The sequence below is a fragment of the Folsomia candida genome, unplaced genomic scaffold (assembly GCF_002217175.1).
Source record: "Folsomia candida strain VU population unplaced genomic scaffold, ASM221717v1 Fcan01_Sc001, whole genome shotgun sequence".
Taxonomy (NCBI): Eukaryota; Metazoa; Arthropoda; class Collembola; order Entomobryomorpha; family Isotomidae; genus Folsomia; species Folsomia candida.
Genome location: NW_019091193.1, coordinates 18,821,531 through 18,837,055, shown reverse-complemented (window position 1 = coordinate 18,837,055; position 15,525 = coordinate 18,821,531). Strand labels below are relative to the sequence as shown.

Genomic DNA, 15,525 nt, shown 5'->3' with positions numbered 1-15,525 from the left:
TATCAGCTTATATGCTATTATTTTGTTCTTTTTTGGCTGTAAAAATGTTGATTAATGAACAATTGATGAACAATTAGTTCATTCATCAATCAGCATACGCTCCTCTAGTCCTAAGTCAAATGAAATAAGTGGATTTTTGCTCAAAAGGATGAAATTATGAAATTAGTATTTATTTTGACTTCGTTGACTATTCAAAGTATTAGAGAATGAATTACAATGCTTGCATATTGAGCAGGAGGAAAAGGCACGTCGAAATGGACACTGCGGAGTTCTGAACTGTTGAATTTTGAGCCGTTGCTGTTTGTTGTCTTCTTGAGGACAGAGACCAGAGGACGACTGGGTGACGGGCAGGATACTGGGCAGGAGGATCGTCGAGACGAAGACCTCCTTCTCATTAGCAGCATCTCCAATGCTGAGCATTTCTTCTCCCAAAGGGGTTCGTCTAGTAGTGGGGTCAACCTGCGTCTCATCAGCAATCGCCGTGGAGAGCAAGCCTTCCAAATACTCTGCAGCGTTAAATGAAAGGGGGTTCTGTCGTTTTTCTTTGTTCTCGTTTGTGATTTCATGACCATGACCATCCGTGTTCCCAATCGTTATGGATGATGACGACGAGGATGAAAAAAGAATTAGATTTCTATCGTGTCCTTGAAATAATGATCCTTCTTCCCGAGAATTTTCATGCTGGTTGGGTTGACTTGAGGGTTGAGTATCTCTTTGTATTCCGCGAAGGTAATTAATGAGAGGGCTGTGGTATTCAGTCAGTGAGCACAATATGGTTCTATCCAAGAGTGGTTCTGGAATTGCATATTTTTGTTCCGCATGATTTGGATGGTGCTCGTCTGTAGGTGGCGTTGTGGGAATTCCAGATTGGAGTGACCTGGGGATCATTGGAGCCGGAGTTTTTGACTCATCTTCATCTTCAGCGTCATATGCAGTCTCATTTGGGGAAATTCGAGTGATAGCACTATTAGCCTTGTTATTATTGACATTTCGGATTGTGGAAAAACTTTGAGATGAAGACGTCCCAGAACTGAGATTTGATTCATCCAAGTCAGACAAGGCTGACACATTCCCTGATGAGTTGAATGCTTTGGATTTTGATTGTTGCAGGTTATGCCAGGCACGATTCGATACATTTTTATCTTCTCTCCTATGACCAGTATTACTCATGACAGTGTCTAGAGTTGTGTTGGATTCAGCAAATTCTGCTTCTGGAAACCATCGGAATTGATTCAAAGCTGGGCTCAAGTCGGATAAATGTTGAATTGTCGGTAAATCTGTTTCAGTGTCGTCGGTTAACCTTGAGGCATGCTCAACCTCTGATTGATTTTAAGCGGAATCACTATTATTGTTCTCATCCACCGTATTTGACATGGTTAATCGAACTTTATGAATGGTTTCCGGGCAATTTCCCTTTTTCAGGTCACCATCAAGATTAGGAATCGGCAGAGTCACCGGATTAGGCGATTTGTTGCTGTCAAGATTGTAACAACAGACATTGTGGCAGGGATTCATTTGGTTGTTGCAAGAAATACTGCTTCTGGTACTGTCGCATGACTCTGATTCTTGACACAGGTCATCTTCGTAACAATTACTTGAACACGAGGATACGGAAGAACAAACTGGAGACGCAATGTGACAATTACCAACAAGCCCCCTTTCAGCCTTTAATGGACATCGAGTGTTCCCTGGTGGTAGGAGGGGTGGCGCAAAACTCCTCAATCCTCGTTCTTCCGAGTTTACAAAAGCTTCAAATTCTGATCTGAGGTCATTTAGATCACATGAATTCTGCTGACAAGTGTTGTGGAATTCATGTGGAAATGGGTTTATGGAAATGGGATTATCATTTACATCTACTTGATTAGGAAACTGTGCGCGAATATTTTCCAAATATGTGTGATACCGTTCTTTATAGAGTGAGGATGGTGATGATCTTCTTACACAACTACTTTCTTTATAATTGGCACTCTTGGATCGGACATTTTCATTGGAGGTTTTTGACTTTCCATAAAAAATAAAATCAGAGAGGTTGTCATTTTCTGCATAAGACTGTGATCCTCCAGTATTGCTAGGTCTAAACTGCGGTCTCAGGGATCGATTTGACGACAAGCCACTCTCTTGTGCTGCAGCTGCTGCGATTACCATGGATTGGTAAAACAGTTGATCGTCCAATACGTTGGGATACTGGTGACGATTTGAACCGTTAACCGCTGACATACTCCTCGGAGGCAGGGAATATTTATTCGTATTTGGAAGTTTGTTGCTGGATGGGGTAGAAATCTTTATGTTTCTAGGTGTTATCGGACCCGAATTAGCATCACTTTGAGAGTTGTAGTGGGGAGTAGTTGCTGATGATGGAATGGGTCGAAAGTTGTCCTTGGGATGCTTTGTTTCGGATTGATAAGGAAGGCTGTAGTACTGAAACGGTGTACGAGGTGGTAGTTGAGAACCTCGCCCCGACTTGGACTCTGATGCGTTTGGGGAAGCATTTTCTGAAGGCAAAGAAGTAACAAATTGCTGATTCCTAATGGTTTTGACACTTTGGCTTTTTTTGAGTGACAAATCAACTCCTCCTCCTCTTCCTCCGAAACTTTTTTCATGAGATGTCGCTTGTCCCGTAGTATTGTTAGATTGAAATTTGTCTGGCATTTTAATATTACGACCTGAAAATTTTCCTCCAACGTTGGGTCCTTTTGCCTGATCCATGTTATTACTGCCAGCTTGATACCCTCTTGGTCTTTGCACATTGCTATCACTTCCTCCTGGTCCTGCGAATAAGTTCTTTATAGATTGTTGTCGTACAGTATTAGTGGAGTTTGCGATCGACTTTCTCGTTGCAACAGTGCGAGTCCCCAAAAACTGGTTTGTTGTATTGTTTGGCAGAGAAAGTTGAGCGACATTACTGTCATCGATATTGCCTGCTGGAGACGAAGGGAGGATGACATTATTTGTATTTCTGAATGCATTGTCCGAATCTGATTTTCCTTCATTTCCGTTTTTTCGCAATTCAGAACTCTGTCCTGCGCTTTTGCTCACAATCGAAGAAGTATGCAAAAAAACATTGCTGGACATTTCTCGACTTGGATATTTAGCTGATGAATTTGATAAATTTCCACGCGTAATCCCTCTTCCCGCAGGATTTGGAGACGCTTTTTTAACTTGTTCGTGTTTCGCTTTACTTTGTCCTAACGTCCGGCTGCTACCAATTGAAGTTTTCTTTTTCATACTAGGCTGACTTGCGGTAGAGTTCATACGAGGCCGGCCTGCGGAATAGGTTGCAGAGGGCTGACTTGTTGCGGCGGTCTTGGGAGGTTGGTCTGCCGCAATATTAAAAGAAGTCTCCCCTCCCGTCGTGAGTGGCTGACCTGCAATACTCTTCATTGTAGTCTGACCTGCTGTAGAGTTCACAGTTGGCTGACTGGCTGAAAAGGTCATGGAGGGCAGACCTTGTGTAGTGTTTTTATGAGGTTGCCCTGCCGTCGTGATCCTGGGTGCCTGAATTACAGCAGGGTTCATGGGAGGTTGACCTGTTGCAGAACTTACATTTGGCTGATCGGCCGATAAGATCATTGAAGGTTGACTTATTTCAGTGTTCATGGAAGGATGGCTTGATGTAGTGCTGGTGGGAGGTTGACCTGTTGCAGAGGTCACATTTGGCTGATTGGCTGACAAGGTCATTGAACGCTCATCTGCCGTAGTTTTCAAAGTAGCTTGACCTGCCGTCGCTATCATAGGTGGCTGACCTGTCGTCATAGTCGTTGGAGGCTGACCTGCCGTCATTGTCATGGGTGGCTGACCTGCCGTCATTGTAATGGGTGGCTGATCTGTCGTCATAGTCGTTGGAGGCTGACCTGCCGTCATTGTCATGGGTGGCTGACCTGCCGTCATTGTCATGGGTGGCTGACCTGCCGTCATTGTCATGGGTGGCTGATCTGTCATCATAGTCGTTGGAGGCTGACCTGTCGTCGTGATGATGGGTGGCTGACCTGTCGTTGTGATGATGGGTGGCTGACCTGTCGTTGTGATGATGGGTGGCTGACCTGTCGTTGTGATGACGCGTGGCTGACCTGTCGTCGTGGTCGTTGGAGGCTGACCTGTCGTCGTAGTCGTTGGACGCTGACCTGCCGTTGTGATGATGGTTGGCTGACCTGCCGTCATTGTCATTGGTGGCTGACCTGCCGTCATTGTCAAGGGTGGCTGACTTGCAGTCGTGATCATAGGTGGTTGACCTGCTGCAGTGGTCGTGGGTGGTGGACTTGCCGTCGCTAGCTTGGGTGCCTGAATTAATGCCGTGTTCGTCGAAACCTGACTTGCCGTCACGTTTGTGGGAGGCTGACCTGTCGTTGTAGTCGTTGGTGGCTGGCCCGTCGTCGTAGTCGTTGGAGGCTGACCTGTCGTCATTGTCGCTGGAGGCTGACCTGCCGTTGTGATGATGGATGGCTGACCTGTCGTCGTAGTGGTTGTAGGCTGACCTGCCATTGTGATGATGGGTGGCTGACCTGCCGTCATTGTCAAGGGTGGCTGACTTGCAGTCGTGATCATAGGTGGTTGACCTGCCGTCATTGTCAAGGGTGGCTGACCTGCCGTTGTGATGATGGGTGGCTGACCTGTCGTCGTAGTCGTTGTAGGCTGACCTGCCATTGTGATGATGGGTGGCTGACCTGCAGTCGCTAGCATGGGTGGCTGAATTAATGTCGTGTTCGTCGAAACCTGACTTGCTGTCACGTTTGTGAGAGGCTGACCTGTCGTCTTAGTCGTTGATGGCTGACCTGTCGTCGTAGTCGTTGGTGGCTGACCTGTCGTCGGGATGATGGGTGGCTGACCTGTCGTCGTGGTTGTGGGAGGCTGACCTGTCGTCTTAGTCGTTGATGGCTGACCTGTCGTCGGGATGATGGGTGGCTGACCTGTCGTCGTGGTTGTGGGAGGCTGACCTGTCGTCGTAGTCGTTGGAGGCTGGCCTGTCGTCGTAGTCGTTGGAGGCTGACCTGTCGTCGTAGGTGTGGAAGGCTGATCTGCTGTCGTGTTCGTGGGAGGTTGACCATTTGCAGAGTTCACATTAGGCTGATCGGCTGACAAGGTCATTGAATGTTCATCTGTCGTAGCGTTGAAGGTAGGCTGACCGTTTGAAAACGTCGTAGAGGGTTGACGTGTTGCAGAGTTAATTGAAGGCTGGCCTGCTAAATAGGTCGTACGTGGCTGACTTGCTCTGTTATTCAAGGGAGGCTGACCTGCTGCAGAATTCCTAATAGTTTTGACACTTTGTCTTTTTACAGGTGGGAGATCAATTCTTTCAATTTTAGCCTGACTGGTGTTATTACTACCAGTTGAATATCTTCCGGGTCTTTGCACATTGCTGTCACTGCCCAATGGTCCTGCGATTAAGTTCTTTAGTGATAGTTGTCGTTTACTGGAGTTTGTGTTCGACTTTCTGGGTGCAACATTCCCATAAAATTGGTTTGTCGTGTGCTGTGACTGAGTGGGTTGTGGGATGACATTACTATCATTTATAATTCTGAGTGCATTATCTGAATTTGATATTCCTACATTTTCTTTGGCACGACTTGGAAATTTCGCTGATGAATTTGATAGATTGACAAGCCCAATCCCTCTACCAGCAGAATTTGGAGATTCATTATTAGCTTGTCCATATTTCGACTTAATTTGTCGCGACGTTCGACTGCTTCCAGTCAAAGTTTTTCTGTTCATGGGAGGCTGACCCGTCGTAGTGGACATGTTAGGTTGACCTGCCGTAGAGTTCACAGGTGACGGACTTCCTCCAGAGTTCATGGGTGGCTGAGCTTCTGCAGAGTTCATAGGAGGCTGATCTGCAGTAGTGTTCTTTAAAGGCTGACTTGCGACGGCAGTGTTCATCAGAGGCTTGTCTGCTGATAAGATGATTGAGGGCTGACTTGCTGCAATGTTATTGGAAGGCTCACTTGTGTTCATGGGAGGTTGCCCTTCGTTATTTTCTATATCAGGTCGACCTGCGGAAAAGGTCATATGAGGCTGACTTTCTCCGGACCTCATGGGAGGTTGACCTTGTGTAGTTTCCATATGAGGCCGACCTGCGGAAAAGGTCATATGAGGCTGACTTTCTCCGGACCTCATGGGAGGTTGACCTTGTGTAGTTTCCATATGAGGCCGACCTGCGGAAAAGGTCATAGGAGGCTGACCTTCTCCGGAGCTCATGGGAGGTTGACTTTCTGTAGTTTCCATATGAGGCCGACCTGTGGAAAAGGTCATAGGAGGCTGACTTTCTCCGGAGCTCATGGGAGGTTGACCTTCGTTATTTTCCATATGAGGTCGACCTGCGGAAAAGGTCATAGGAGGCTGACTTTCTCCACAAGGGGTTCATGGGGGACTTACCTTCTGCAGAGTTCATAAGAGCCTGACTAGAGGTAGTGTTCACGGAGGGCAGGTCTGCTGAAAAGCTCATAGAAGGCTGACATTCCCCAGAATTCACTCGCTGACTTTCTCCAGAGCTCATGGGAGGTTCACCTGCTGCACTGTGTCCGAAACAGACCAATTCAGGAGCATATCCTCCCCAAGAGCATGTACCCCCGGTATTGAACCTCGAATCTCGAAACCTGGCCATCCGTCTGCTTAATATATTGTTATTACAATCGTATGCAAACCCAATCGTTTTGGTGCTGGGGGTTATCGAGTTGTCGCAAGTTGATGACTGGTTAACGTAAGCCCTCCTCGCTCTATAAGATGATAGATTATCACAGGGCGATGATTGTTGCTCATTGATGTCCTCCCCACTGTAGCGTAAAATATAAAAATCATGGCACACTCCCATTCATATGCAGATTCATTTACATATTAGTATCAAATTACGATCTGCAACATACGATATTTTGTAAAATCCAACGTGAGTATTCCCCATGATTTTAATTGTTTTCAAAGTCGAATATATTTCAAATTTTGCATAAAGATTTCGAATTTAGAGTACTCGCAATTTTGCTAACTTCAGGCATTAAACCCGGCATACAACACGTATAAAGTATTTTTAGTTTTCATTAGTGTATTGTTTTGGTAATACTTATGTCCAAAGTTGCTAGACAACCGTAAGGTTTAATGAGGTCTTACGATGAATAAGTGAGTGTCAAATTACACGTATCTACAGGCATGTTTAAGGTAGCGACAGAGCCATATGTATGTACATAACTACAATTACCTTGGTCTGACTACAGAGATATGTTGTAAAATTGGCTAATAAGTGGCTAACTAGCGTATATTAAACCCTATCATGCAGCTACATAAATATGTAGATGGATAATGCCTCGAAATATGATCCCCTCTTACCAATAATTGATAGTATCTTTTTGTCCTAAAATTTAAGTTGTATTTCTTAATTGTGCTCAAGTGTATGTTCATATACTCGCGTTTGGAATATGTAGAAATCATTGCAGAAAATGTCAATAAGGTTATATGCAAGTTTTGCAAGTCTACTTCAAATTTAATTACATACAAAAATGTAGGAAACTCATTCCAGTAGTACAATAAATTTTGCAAGCCATTTGAATTTGAAATGGAAGCATATTGCATATTACAATGTGCAATTTTTTCTTTCACAAAAGCTGAGCCATCAATTGGTCAACCTTATCGTCCGTTTCTCCTTCTTCGTCGTCATCGTAGTTGGCATTTATAATTTCTTGGCTGGGAGACTGCTTCAGATCTTCTGTCGCCAAGCAAGTTAGCCCCAGCGTGTCCATATCCACCGATTTCAGACTCCTAATTTGCTTTAATACCTTCGAGCGTGACAGACTCCGACTGCGACCACGCTGTCTGTAATTTACTTCATTCCGAAGAAATGTGACATTCTCCTTCTCCGTCATAGTTTCCTGTGAAGAAGAGTAAACAGAAATGTACTAAAACCAATTTTAAACTTTTGTGCAATTTAAATGGGGAGTTCATAGTTATTGCATTTTGTATAGAATGTACATATTCTTGTACTCACGGGCTGAAAGGTTGGAATGGAGTTATTTTTCACAAGATTTTGCAAGTTTTCGATAGGAATCTTCCCAAAATTTCTGACTTGGAATCTCTTTTCGGTTTGTTCCAACAGAGGGGAAGACAAGGAAATAAGGAAATCATAAGGTCTCTAAAGGCAATTCAAAAATGGAAAAATGAGTTATAATTTTTAACGCGGTAGTTTCTTTTAAATTCTCTGAAATGTCCTTGTATCGTCTGTTGGTCAACCTCAGGGGTCAGGGACTTGTCGACTTCATGCTGTTCGGCCGATCCTTCATCGAGCAGTTGACTCTCACCAGAGACAAACTCTTCGCTCTCGTCGATGATGAGGTAAAAGTTGTCCGGACTTATTTCAGACACGACGTCTACCAAATGAGGAAATGTCCCGTCACCAGCCTTTCTGTAAATTGGAGTTATTTTTGCAGGCACAAGTATTTATCCGATAGGCATTTAGATTGAAGGTTCCAAGCAAATTTAACAACTAAATTTTTTTTTAAAACAAATTACCTCCGAACGACAATGTTTAAATCAATGTAATCCTTGCCCACTGACGGTGTTTTTGGAATAATCAGGGCAATGTTTGAAAATTCAATATAGCTTTTTTGGTCCTGGTCGCACTTTTCTTGGGTGTTTGGAAGACCGTGTTCTGTTGGTGTGGACACCTCGTAACGAGTATTTCGCGCGGATGAAGTAGGTTTAATTCGGTAGGAGAGATCAATATGGTCTGCCTCTTGGGATGTGGTCACTTTCACCTTTTTTAGCTTTAGTTGACTTTGGGAAACGCTGGTGGAAAAGTACTTATCCTCCCAGGATTCAGATGCATGTGGTTTCAACTTTTCGTTCCTATCTGAGCTCGCAACATATTTCTCCACTGCATTCTTTATTCGTCGCGATTCTGGACGAACTTGAGCGGAAGTACTCCTTTGACCTTCGTCCGAGGATACTGAAATCTCTTTACTTTTAGGAACAAACATTTTCCCCTTCTTGGTTTTTTCTTGTTTGGAAACTTTCTTAAATGTCTGCGTTTCTACTTCAATCTTTGGTCTTTGAACCAAAGGGAGTAATCCCGACTTTGCTGACTGGATGATTTTTTTCTGTGTCTGTTCAACCGTACTATTAACATGACGCCTAAATTTTGTGGGTGTCAGCAGACGTTGTTGAACACTAGGCGTTTGTGTACCCATTATAGCACTTTTGCATTCAGGTCGATGATGCAGCTTGGGCTGAGACTTGGTGAAACTTTTTGTCGAGTAATTTGAGGCAGCAGAATTCGAGCGACTAAGATTAATTTCACTTGAGGCGTAAGCTGCGGTAACCCATTTTGGCTTAGCGAGACGCTCTGCAGCAGCCTGTTGAGAACCTAAAGATCTCCCCTTCTGTTTCTTCTCATATGACGATTTCCTTCTCTTTGGAGCAGTTGAATGTGGAACAAATTGGTTTCTCGAGTTCATATAGAATGGAGGAAGCTGTGTGGACATGTAGTTATCGTACTGGTAACGTTCCCATTCGGAAGATGACAACTCAGACTCTTGCATACTTGCTTCCGATGGGGTCTGAAGTGGACTTTCAATAGCAGTTCGTGGTCGAACTGTGGATGACGGTTTAGGCCAAGGAGTGAACAAATTAGGCGGGTCATTCTCGTACGGTGTCGAAGTGGGAGCAGCGGGAGACGTACGAGGACGGTCAGTGTTGGCATCCATCAGTGCGTGAGATAGAGCGACAGTATACGCCACCTCGAATTCTTTGCTAGAATGGAGATCATGTAAACGTACCAAAGAGTGAAGAAGTTGATTGACTTTTTTTTCGTGTTGCCCTTGTTTCTTTTTCTTCTTGGTTGGCTTAGGCTTGATTAGAGCCGGATTGATGTTCAAGGCTTGTTGCACTAAAATTGGTTGGGCGTCCGAAGATCTTGCACGAGGGTTCATTAAGTTATTGTTGTTTGCAATGGAGCCGGATTCAAACTGGGCGAAATTTCGAACAAATGCTTCAGCTCTTGAATGTAGTTGTTGTTGTCTGTGTTGTGATTGTGGTATTGGGTCTAATTCCAAGTCATTCTCATCGTCATCAGAATTATTAATTTGTGCCCCCTCCCATACGGAAACACCATCATGCAAATTGAAACCTTCCCCTTGAGGTGCTTTAGTTGTTTTAGTGTTTATGGATTTTCTGTGGGGTTCTCGCGCCTCGCCGAATAAAACATTTGGCTGGTCTCTGTCCCATCGATGCTGGTTCAAACATATGCTCACTTTCTCCAAAGAATTCTTGGAAATATTTTCAAGCGGTGGCCCCCCAAATTCCACTTTGGTTTCGATTTCGACTGGAGATTGGTTTAGTAGCGTCATTCCATTAGCTTCCAAAGCGTCAACAACCGTCTCAGTTGAGCTGGAGTACTCAAGTTCAGTGTCATTTCCAAAACTGGAACCCATGCTCCCTTCGCCTCCTTCGTAATCTGTTGAACTCCTTTGCTCTTGGTTTTGTGGTGGAGTGTTTTCAAGCATCAGCGAACTTAAAGGATGTCGTTCAGTAGTCTCAGATTCACAAGTTTCGAGTTTTTTGTTGACAGTCTGTATCTTTGACTTATTGCGTAGCAGTGTACAACTTGAAACCACTTGGTTGACATTAATGCAACAAGAACTACTTTTTGGTGAGATGGATTTGATCTGCACTTCAGATGGCAAAGTTTTAATTTCCGTCGCACTGATAATAGACGCGTTGTTGTTGGGCTTGTCCACGTCTGCCTTAGCAATTTCTATGTCTTCATTATCCTCGGATTGATAATGACAGATTCTAGGCTCCAAATTGAACGTTATGCTTTTATGTCTATAAATTGACAATTAGCAAAATTAACGACCACATAAAATGCATAGACGTCTTTACACAGTAATGTATGATTGTAATAATTTTTAGTATCTATACCCTGATTTTAGCTTCTCGACTGAAATAATATTCGACTCGACTTTCTCTGAACCACGTAAAAGATGAGGGGCGTTGTCAGCCGTTTCGGTTATGATGTTCATGGGCAGACTATCAACTTTTTCAGGAATTGTGATATTTTTCTGTTCCAAGTCTTTGACTGTGCGATTCTCGTCTACATTGGCATTGATATTGACATTAGTGGGCTCAAGAACCTTGTCCCCAGTGAAGAAGCAGCCGACCAGGTTGTTGAAAACTGTCGTGACCCCATGAATTACTGGAGTAATTACTCCAGTTACCTGAGTGTCTTGTGGGGCGGATGTATCGGTTACATTTATTGGAAAATTCGATGCGTTGTCCTTGTCGTTTGCGGTCACTGTCTCAGTTTCGTTGAGAGCTTCTCCATCCTCGTTAATTTCACGAATGACTAGTAGTGTACATAATGGAAACATATTTATATATTGGTCTTCATAGATATACGACGATGTATATAATAACCAATCTATATGAGAAATTAGTCAACAACTTACTTAGAGATTTGGGTCGTCCCAACTCCATTTCCGTGAAATCATCATCATCATCAGACAAAGATGTTTCAGACTCTGATCCAGTGGCATCGAGTTCATTGGGTTTGTTCGTTTGATTAAAGTAAATCACAGACACGCTGTTCTTCAAATCTGCACACTGGGATATTTTCTTTTCTGGCTCTTTATTTGTGACATCATATTTTCCATCGTCCCACGAAACAGGATTATCGCAGTTCAATCCTTGGCCCTTGTCCAATCTCAATCCCGTACTTTCTTCGTGAACAACCTGCGGTTCGCTATCCTCTTGCCAATGAAAGTCATAATGCTTTCCACAATTTTGCTCAGAGGTGTCTATTTTATGTTGCGCCTCATCAAATTGTTCTACCGAGGAGTTGGTTGTGGAAGTGGTGGCAGTCAGAAGTTCGTCCTTGTGTGGCCGAGAAGACTGAGTCCTATGGATATTGGCGAGTTTGGAATTTGGTTCATGTTCTACTGACCCTCCTTCTTTCTCGGCGGCTGTGTGCAAGGAGTCGGAGGAGGAAGGAAGGAATGGGAGGTCTCCAGGAGGGATTTTGTCAACGGATGAAGGAGTCACTTTATTATCTGGGCAGGAGAAACACCGACAACAACAGGAAGGGTAAAAAAGGTTATTCGGTTGGTCAGGAGGAATCGAGTTTGTGATCTGAGATTCAATCTCAACACGAAAACAACAGGTTTGCAAGGTTTGTAGAAGGTTCATTTTTGGAACACAGAGGTGATCACCACAATCACAATCACAGAAGGCTGCATCACATTTTAACAAGAAGCAGACCAGATATTCGCACCACACCACAACTAACTAATTAACTACATTATCTGTTCACCATATGTACAAAAACGTGTTATCAAACTGGGACTTATTTACCTGTTTGTCTAGAGTAGAGAGGGGGCGATTCCGGACCAAGACCGTGACCCATGTGCATGATGGGTGGCGTTGAACGATTAAGAGGTTCTCCCAGTAACGCGTCCGTTATACTTGTAGTGTGCAAAATTCCTGACGATGGAAGTGGCTGTTTTGGGAAGTCCATGAAAGAAAGAAAAGGAAATCACATACTGATGGTGAGAAGTTCATCGATTTTGTGGGACAATGGATAAAAAAATGAACATGAGCTGTCATTCGTCCCAGTGACCATAATAAAAGCTTATAGGGCTAGCCGTACTTTGTTGAGTGCTATTACATAATATTCCATATATTTAACTTTTAATGTAAAGTCGAGCCAAAATATAATTTTTATAAATTCTCAATATTTTGTGATAATTTCTAGATTTCGGAATTAATTAATAACAAGTCATAATGCACCGACTGATTGAGAAATTATTTTTTCTTGTGTTTTTAGAAAAATAAAAGTTCAGAATGAAATGGGATGAAATATGCATGTGAATGAATGCAAAGTTTAGCAATGATATGTGTTAAACTGGGTTTGATGATCCTAGCGCATTAAGCAAATATTGAATGAAACATGTAATTGATCACCTTGATGGGTGCACCATGAGGTCCATCAGTTTTGTACATGGTGTGTTGACTACGTCGCCACGTTGGACTGTAAGAATCGGTGGCAGTGGTACTGCCAGGGGTCTGGGCCACATTCATCACTGGAAGAATAAATGGCGATCGATTCGTGGTGGTATCGATCTGTGAACTTCTGCTATTGGTGTTATTGTGATTATCGTCCATTCCTGGCAGTGTTGGCGACGATGTAAAGTCAATCCGCGTTAGTGACATGTCATAGTGTCGGTACTCTGGATTTAGAACTCGTGGACGATCTAAGGTGACTGTCGTTGGTCTTTGTGTCGTGGTTCTTCAGAGAATGTAGAATTTGAAATTTTGCAAAAAGTAAGCAATGCTAATTTTTTGAGAGTTTTTTACCTGGGATAAATTATAAAGTTATTTTGGATTTTTGGTAGCGTGACCAAGTTATTTTTCAACGCGCTACTGGTTTCTATAGCGGATGTGTGAGGTTCTTGGCTTCTTGGTGACGTTTTCTTCTTCCGTCTCTTTCTTCCGTTTATTGGCTCGTTGTCCTTGATCTCGGTACGTCTCAGCTTTTGAAGGCACTGGGGTTCATGAATTATTATACTTTTTGAACCAAATTCACGACCACAAACAGAACATTCCACGAATGTTGGTGGCCTACTCATCTCTATTTTTGAACTAGTGGTATTTTGTGAAAGCTCTGATAATGTATCTATTAAATAAGGTTAATTATACAAAATATTACTTTGTACAATTGTTAACTTAAATGTAAAACAATAAAATTAAATAATTTAGTCATTATTCAAACTGTAATTAATGATATTTATATAAAAAATGAGTATTGCTACCACCACGCGTACAAAATGATAACTTTGCGACAAAAAGGCGACGTTACAACTGAGGACAAGTCTGTTTCCCTGCAAAACCTTGGGTTTCTTGTCTCACTCTCTTTCTCGATAATAATATAATAATAATGTGTCCGTTCCATCGAGCGTCAAATGCGCTTCCCATGCTTTTGCTAAAGCAGTTATCATATATCATGACACAGGACGACGGGTAGCTGATGGAATTTGTTATTGAGGTGAAAGCAGCAGTGGGAAAGAGTGAAAGCAATTTCTGCTCAACATTACTTTGGATTGAAATTCCTTTACTGCATATGACTACACTATCAGCCCTACAATGTATTTTGAGTAAATTGATGGTTCATTGGCTATTCGTATTTTGCGAGCCAACGAGCGAATGACGAGGAAATAAGCGCATATGCAAGTACATAATGTGTGTATATGTACATATGTATGTATGCAAAGGAAGAACTGTTATACGATCCAACTGCCCAAATACTGGATCGACTCATCCAAGATATACATATCGCCAACATTGAAATGCCTTCGTATTATTTGCTGAATTAGACAGTAGGAAACTTTTCCAGTGAAGTTTGAAAGTTTGATCGACAACCATGAGTATTGACCGTGAGCCACGCCACGAACCACTCTTGGAATGTAGAACTCGGCAAAAATAAGACACGACTTTCTCCAGGTATCAGTCAGTCAAGGACTCGTGCTCTTGTATTTCACAAAAAAAGGAATTCTCCCTAATTCCTCCATGTGAGAGAGGAAAAACTACGTTGAAATTCAACATTGTGAATGTGTCAAATGCATTTAAATATTAAAAGGGAGTACAGTGTCGGACAGATGTCTACGTCCACATAGTCGCGTCAATTTCATTTTCAAATTGTCACTGAACTACTGAACCAATTTTCATCATTGATATATCAAATTCTCACAAATTTAACGTAATTTCATAGCACATTATTAGTTTTCCGCTAAAAAATTTATTTTAGGCCAGAGATGTATTTTAATTCAAAATGAAAACAATTGGATGGACAAAAGTCAACGTCCAGTCAGAGAAAACATACAAAAAAAACTGTAATTTATAAGGAATGTTATAACAATTAATTTTTAATATTTGGTTGGGCCTCCGTTCGCTTTAAGGACGGCTTCAAGGCGTCGAGTCATTGAGTTTACCAAATTCTTGGTCACATCTTCAGAAATGGTTTCCCAAACTTCACGAATTCTGGATTTAAGGCCCGGAATTCCTGAAAAAGATTGTTTTCTTATTTCTCTTTCAATGTGGTCGCACAGATGCTCAATGGGATTCAAGTCTGGAGATTGGGGAGGCCATTCTAGCTTCGGAATTTTTTTTTCTTGAAGTATTCCATGGTGGACTTGGCAGAGTGTTTCGGATCGTTGTCTTGTTGGAAGGCAAATCGTCGTCCAAGTCCAAGTTTTCGAACAGATTCCTGGATATTACGGTCAAGTATTCCCTGGTACTTGTATTGGTCCATAATTCCGTCAATAAATTCCATTTTTCCTGCCCCACTTGAAGCCATGCATCCCCACACCATTACCGACCCGCCGCCGTGCTTAACTGTGGGGTTGAGATTTTTTGGATTCAAAGCTTCTTTTGGATATCTCCACACTCTACGACGCCCATCTGACCCAAAGACATTGAACTTTGACTCGTCAGTCCATAAAATATGTCCCAGAATGTTTGTGGCTTGGAAATGTGGTCTCTGGCAAACTTCACTCGTTTGGT

The 15,525-nt window shown here is 42.8% G+C and overlaps 2 protein-coding genes across 4 annotated transcripts; both read right to left on the bottom strand.

Annotated features, from left to right (window-relative positions):
* Positions 1-162: 162 nt before the first annotated feature.
* Positions 163-6,595, bottom strand: LOC110843617 (mucin-5AC). Its single transcript, XM_022089602.1, has 3 exons — positions 6,367-6,595; positions 1,428-6,308; positions 163-1,319 (listed from the first exon to the last, which is right to left on the bottom strand). The coding sequence occupies exons 1-3, from the start codon at positions 6,593-6,595 to the stop codon at positions 163-165; spliced, it is 6,267 nt and encodes a 2,088-aa protein (XP_021945294.1).
* Positions 6,596-6,744: 149 nt separating this feature from the next.
* Positions 6,745-14,407, bottom strand: LOC110843611. Of its 3 annotated transcripts, none has more exons than XM_035858720.1 (9): positions 13,324-14,407; positions 12,931-13,255; positions 12,322-12,466; positions 11,421-12,200; positions 10,894-11,317; positions 8,485-10,797; positions 8,206-8,377; positions 7,964-8,107; positions 6,747-7,847 (listed from the first exon to the last, which is right to left on the bottom strand). In XM_035858720.1, the coding sequence occupies exons 1-9, from the start codon at positions 13,593-13,595 to the stop codon at positions 7,575-7,577; spliced, it is 4,848 nt and encodes a 1,615-aa protein (XP_035714613.1). In that variant the 5' UTR covers positions 13,596-14,407; the 3' UTR covers positions 6,747-7,574. The 3 variants fall into 3 exon arrangements, with proteins under 3 accessions (XP_035714620.1, XP_035714613.1, XP_035714615.1); XM_035858722.1 differs by having other exon boundaries at positions 6,748-7,847; positions 11,421-12,020; positions 13,324-14,406; XM_035858727.1 differs by lacking the exons at positions 12,931-13,255; positions 13,324-14,407 and having other exon boundaries at positions 6,745-7,847; positions 11,421-12,255; positions 12,322-12,444.
* Between the last annotated feature and the right edge of the window lie 1,118 nt (positions 14,408-15,525).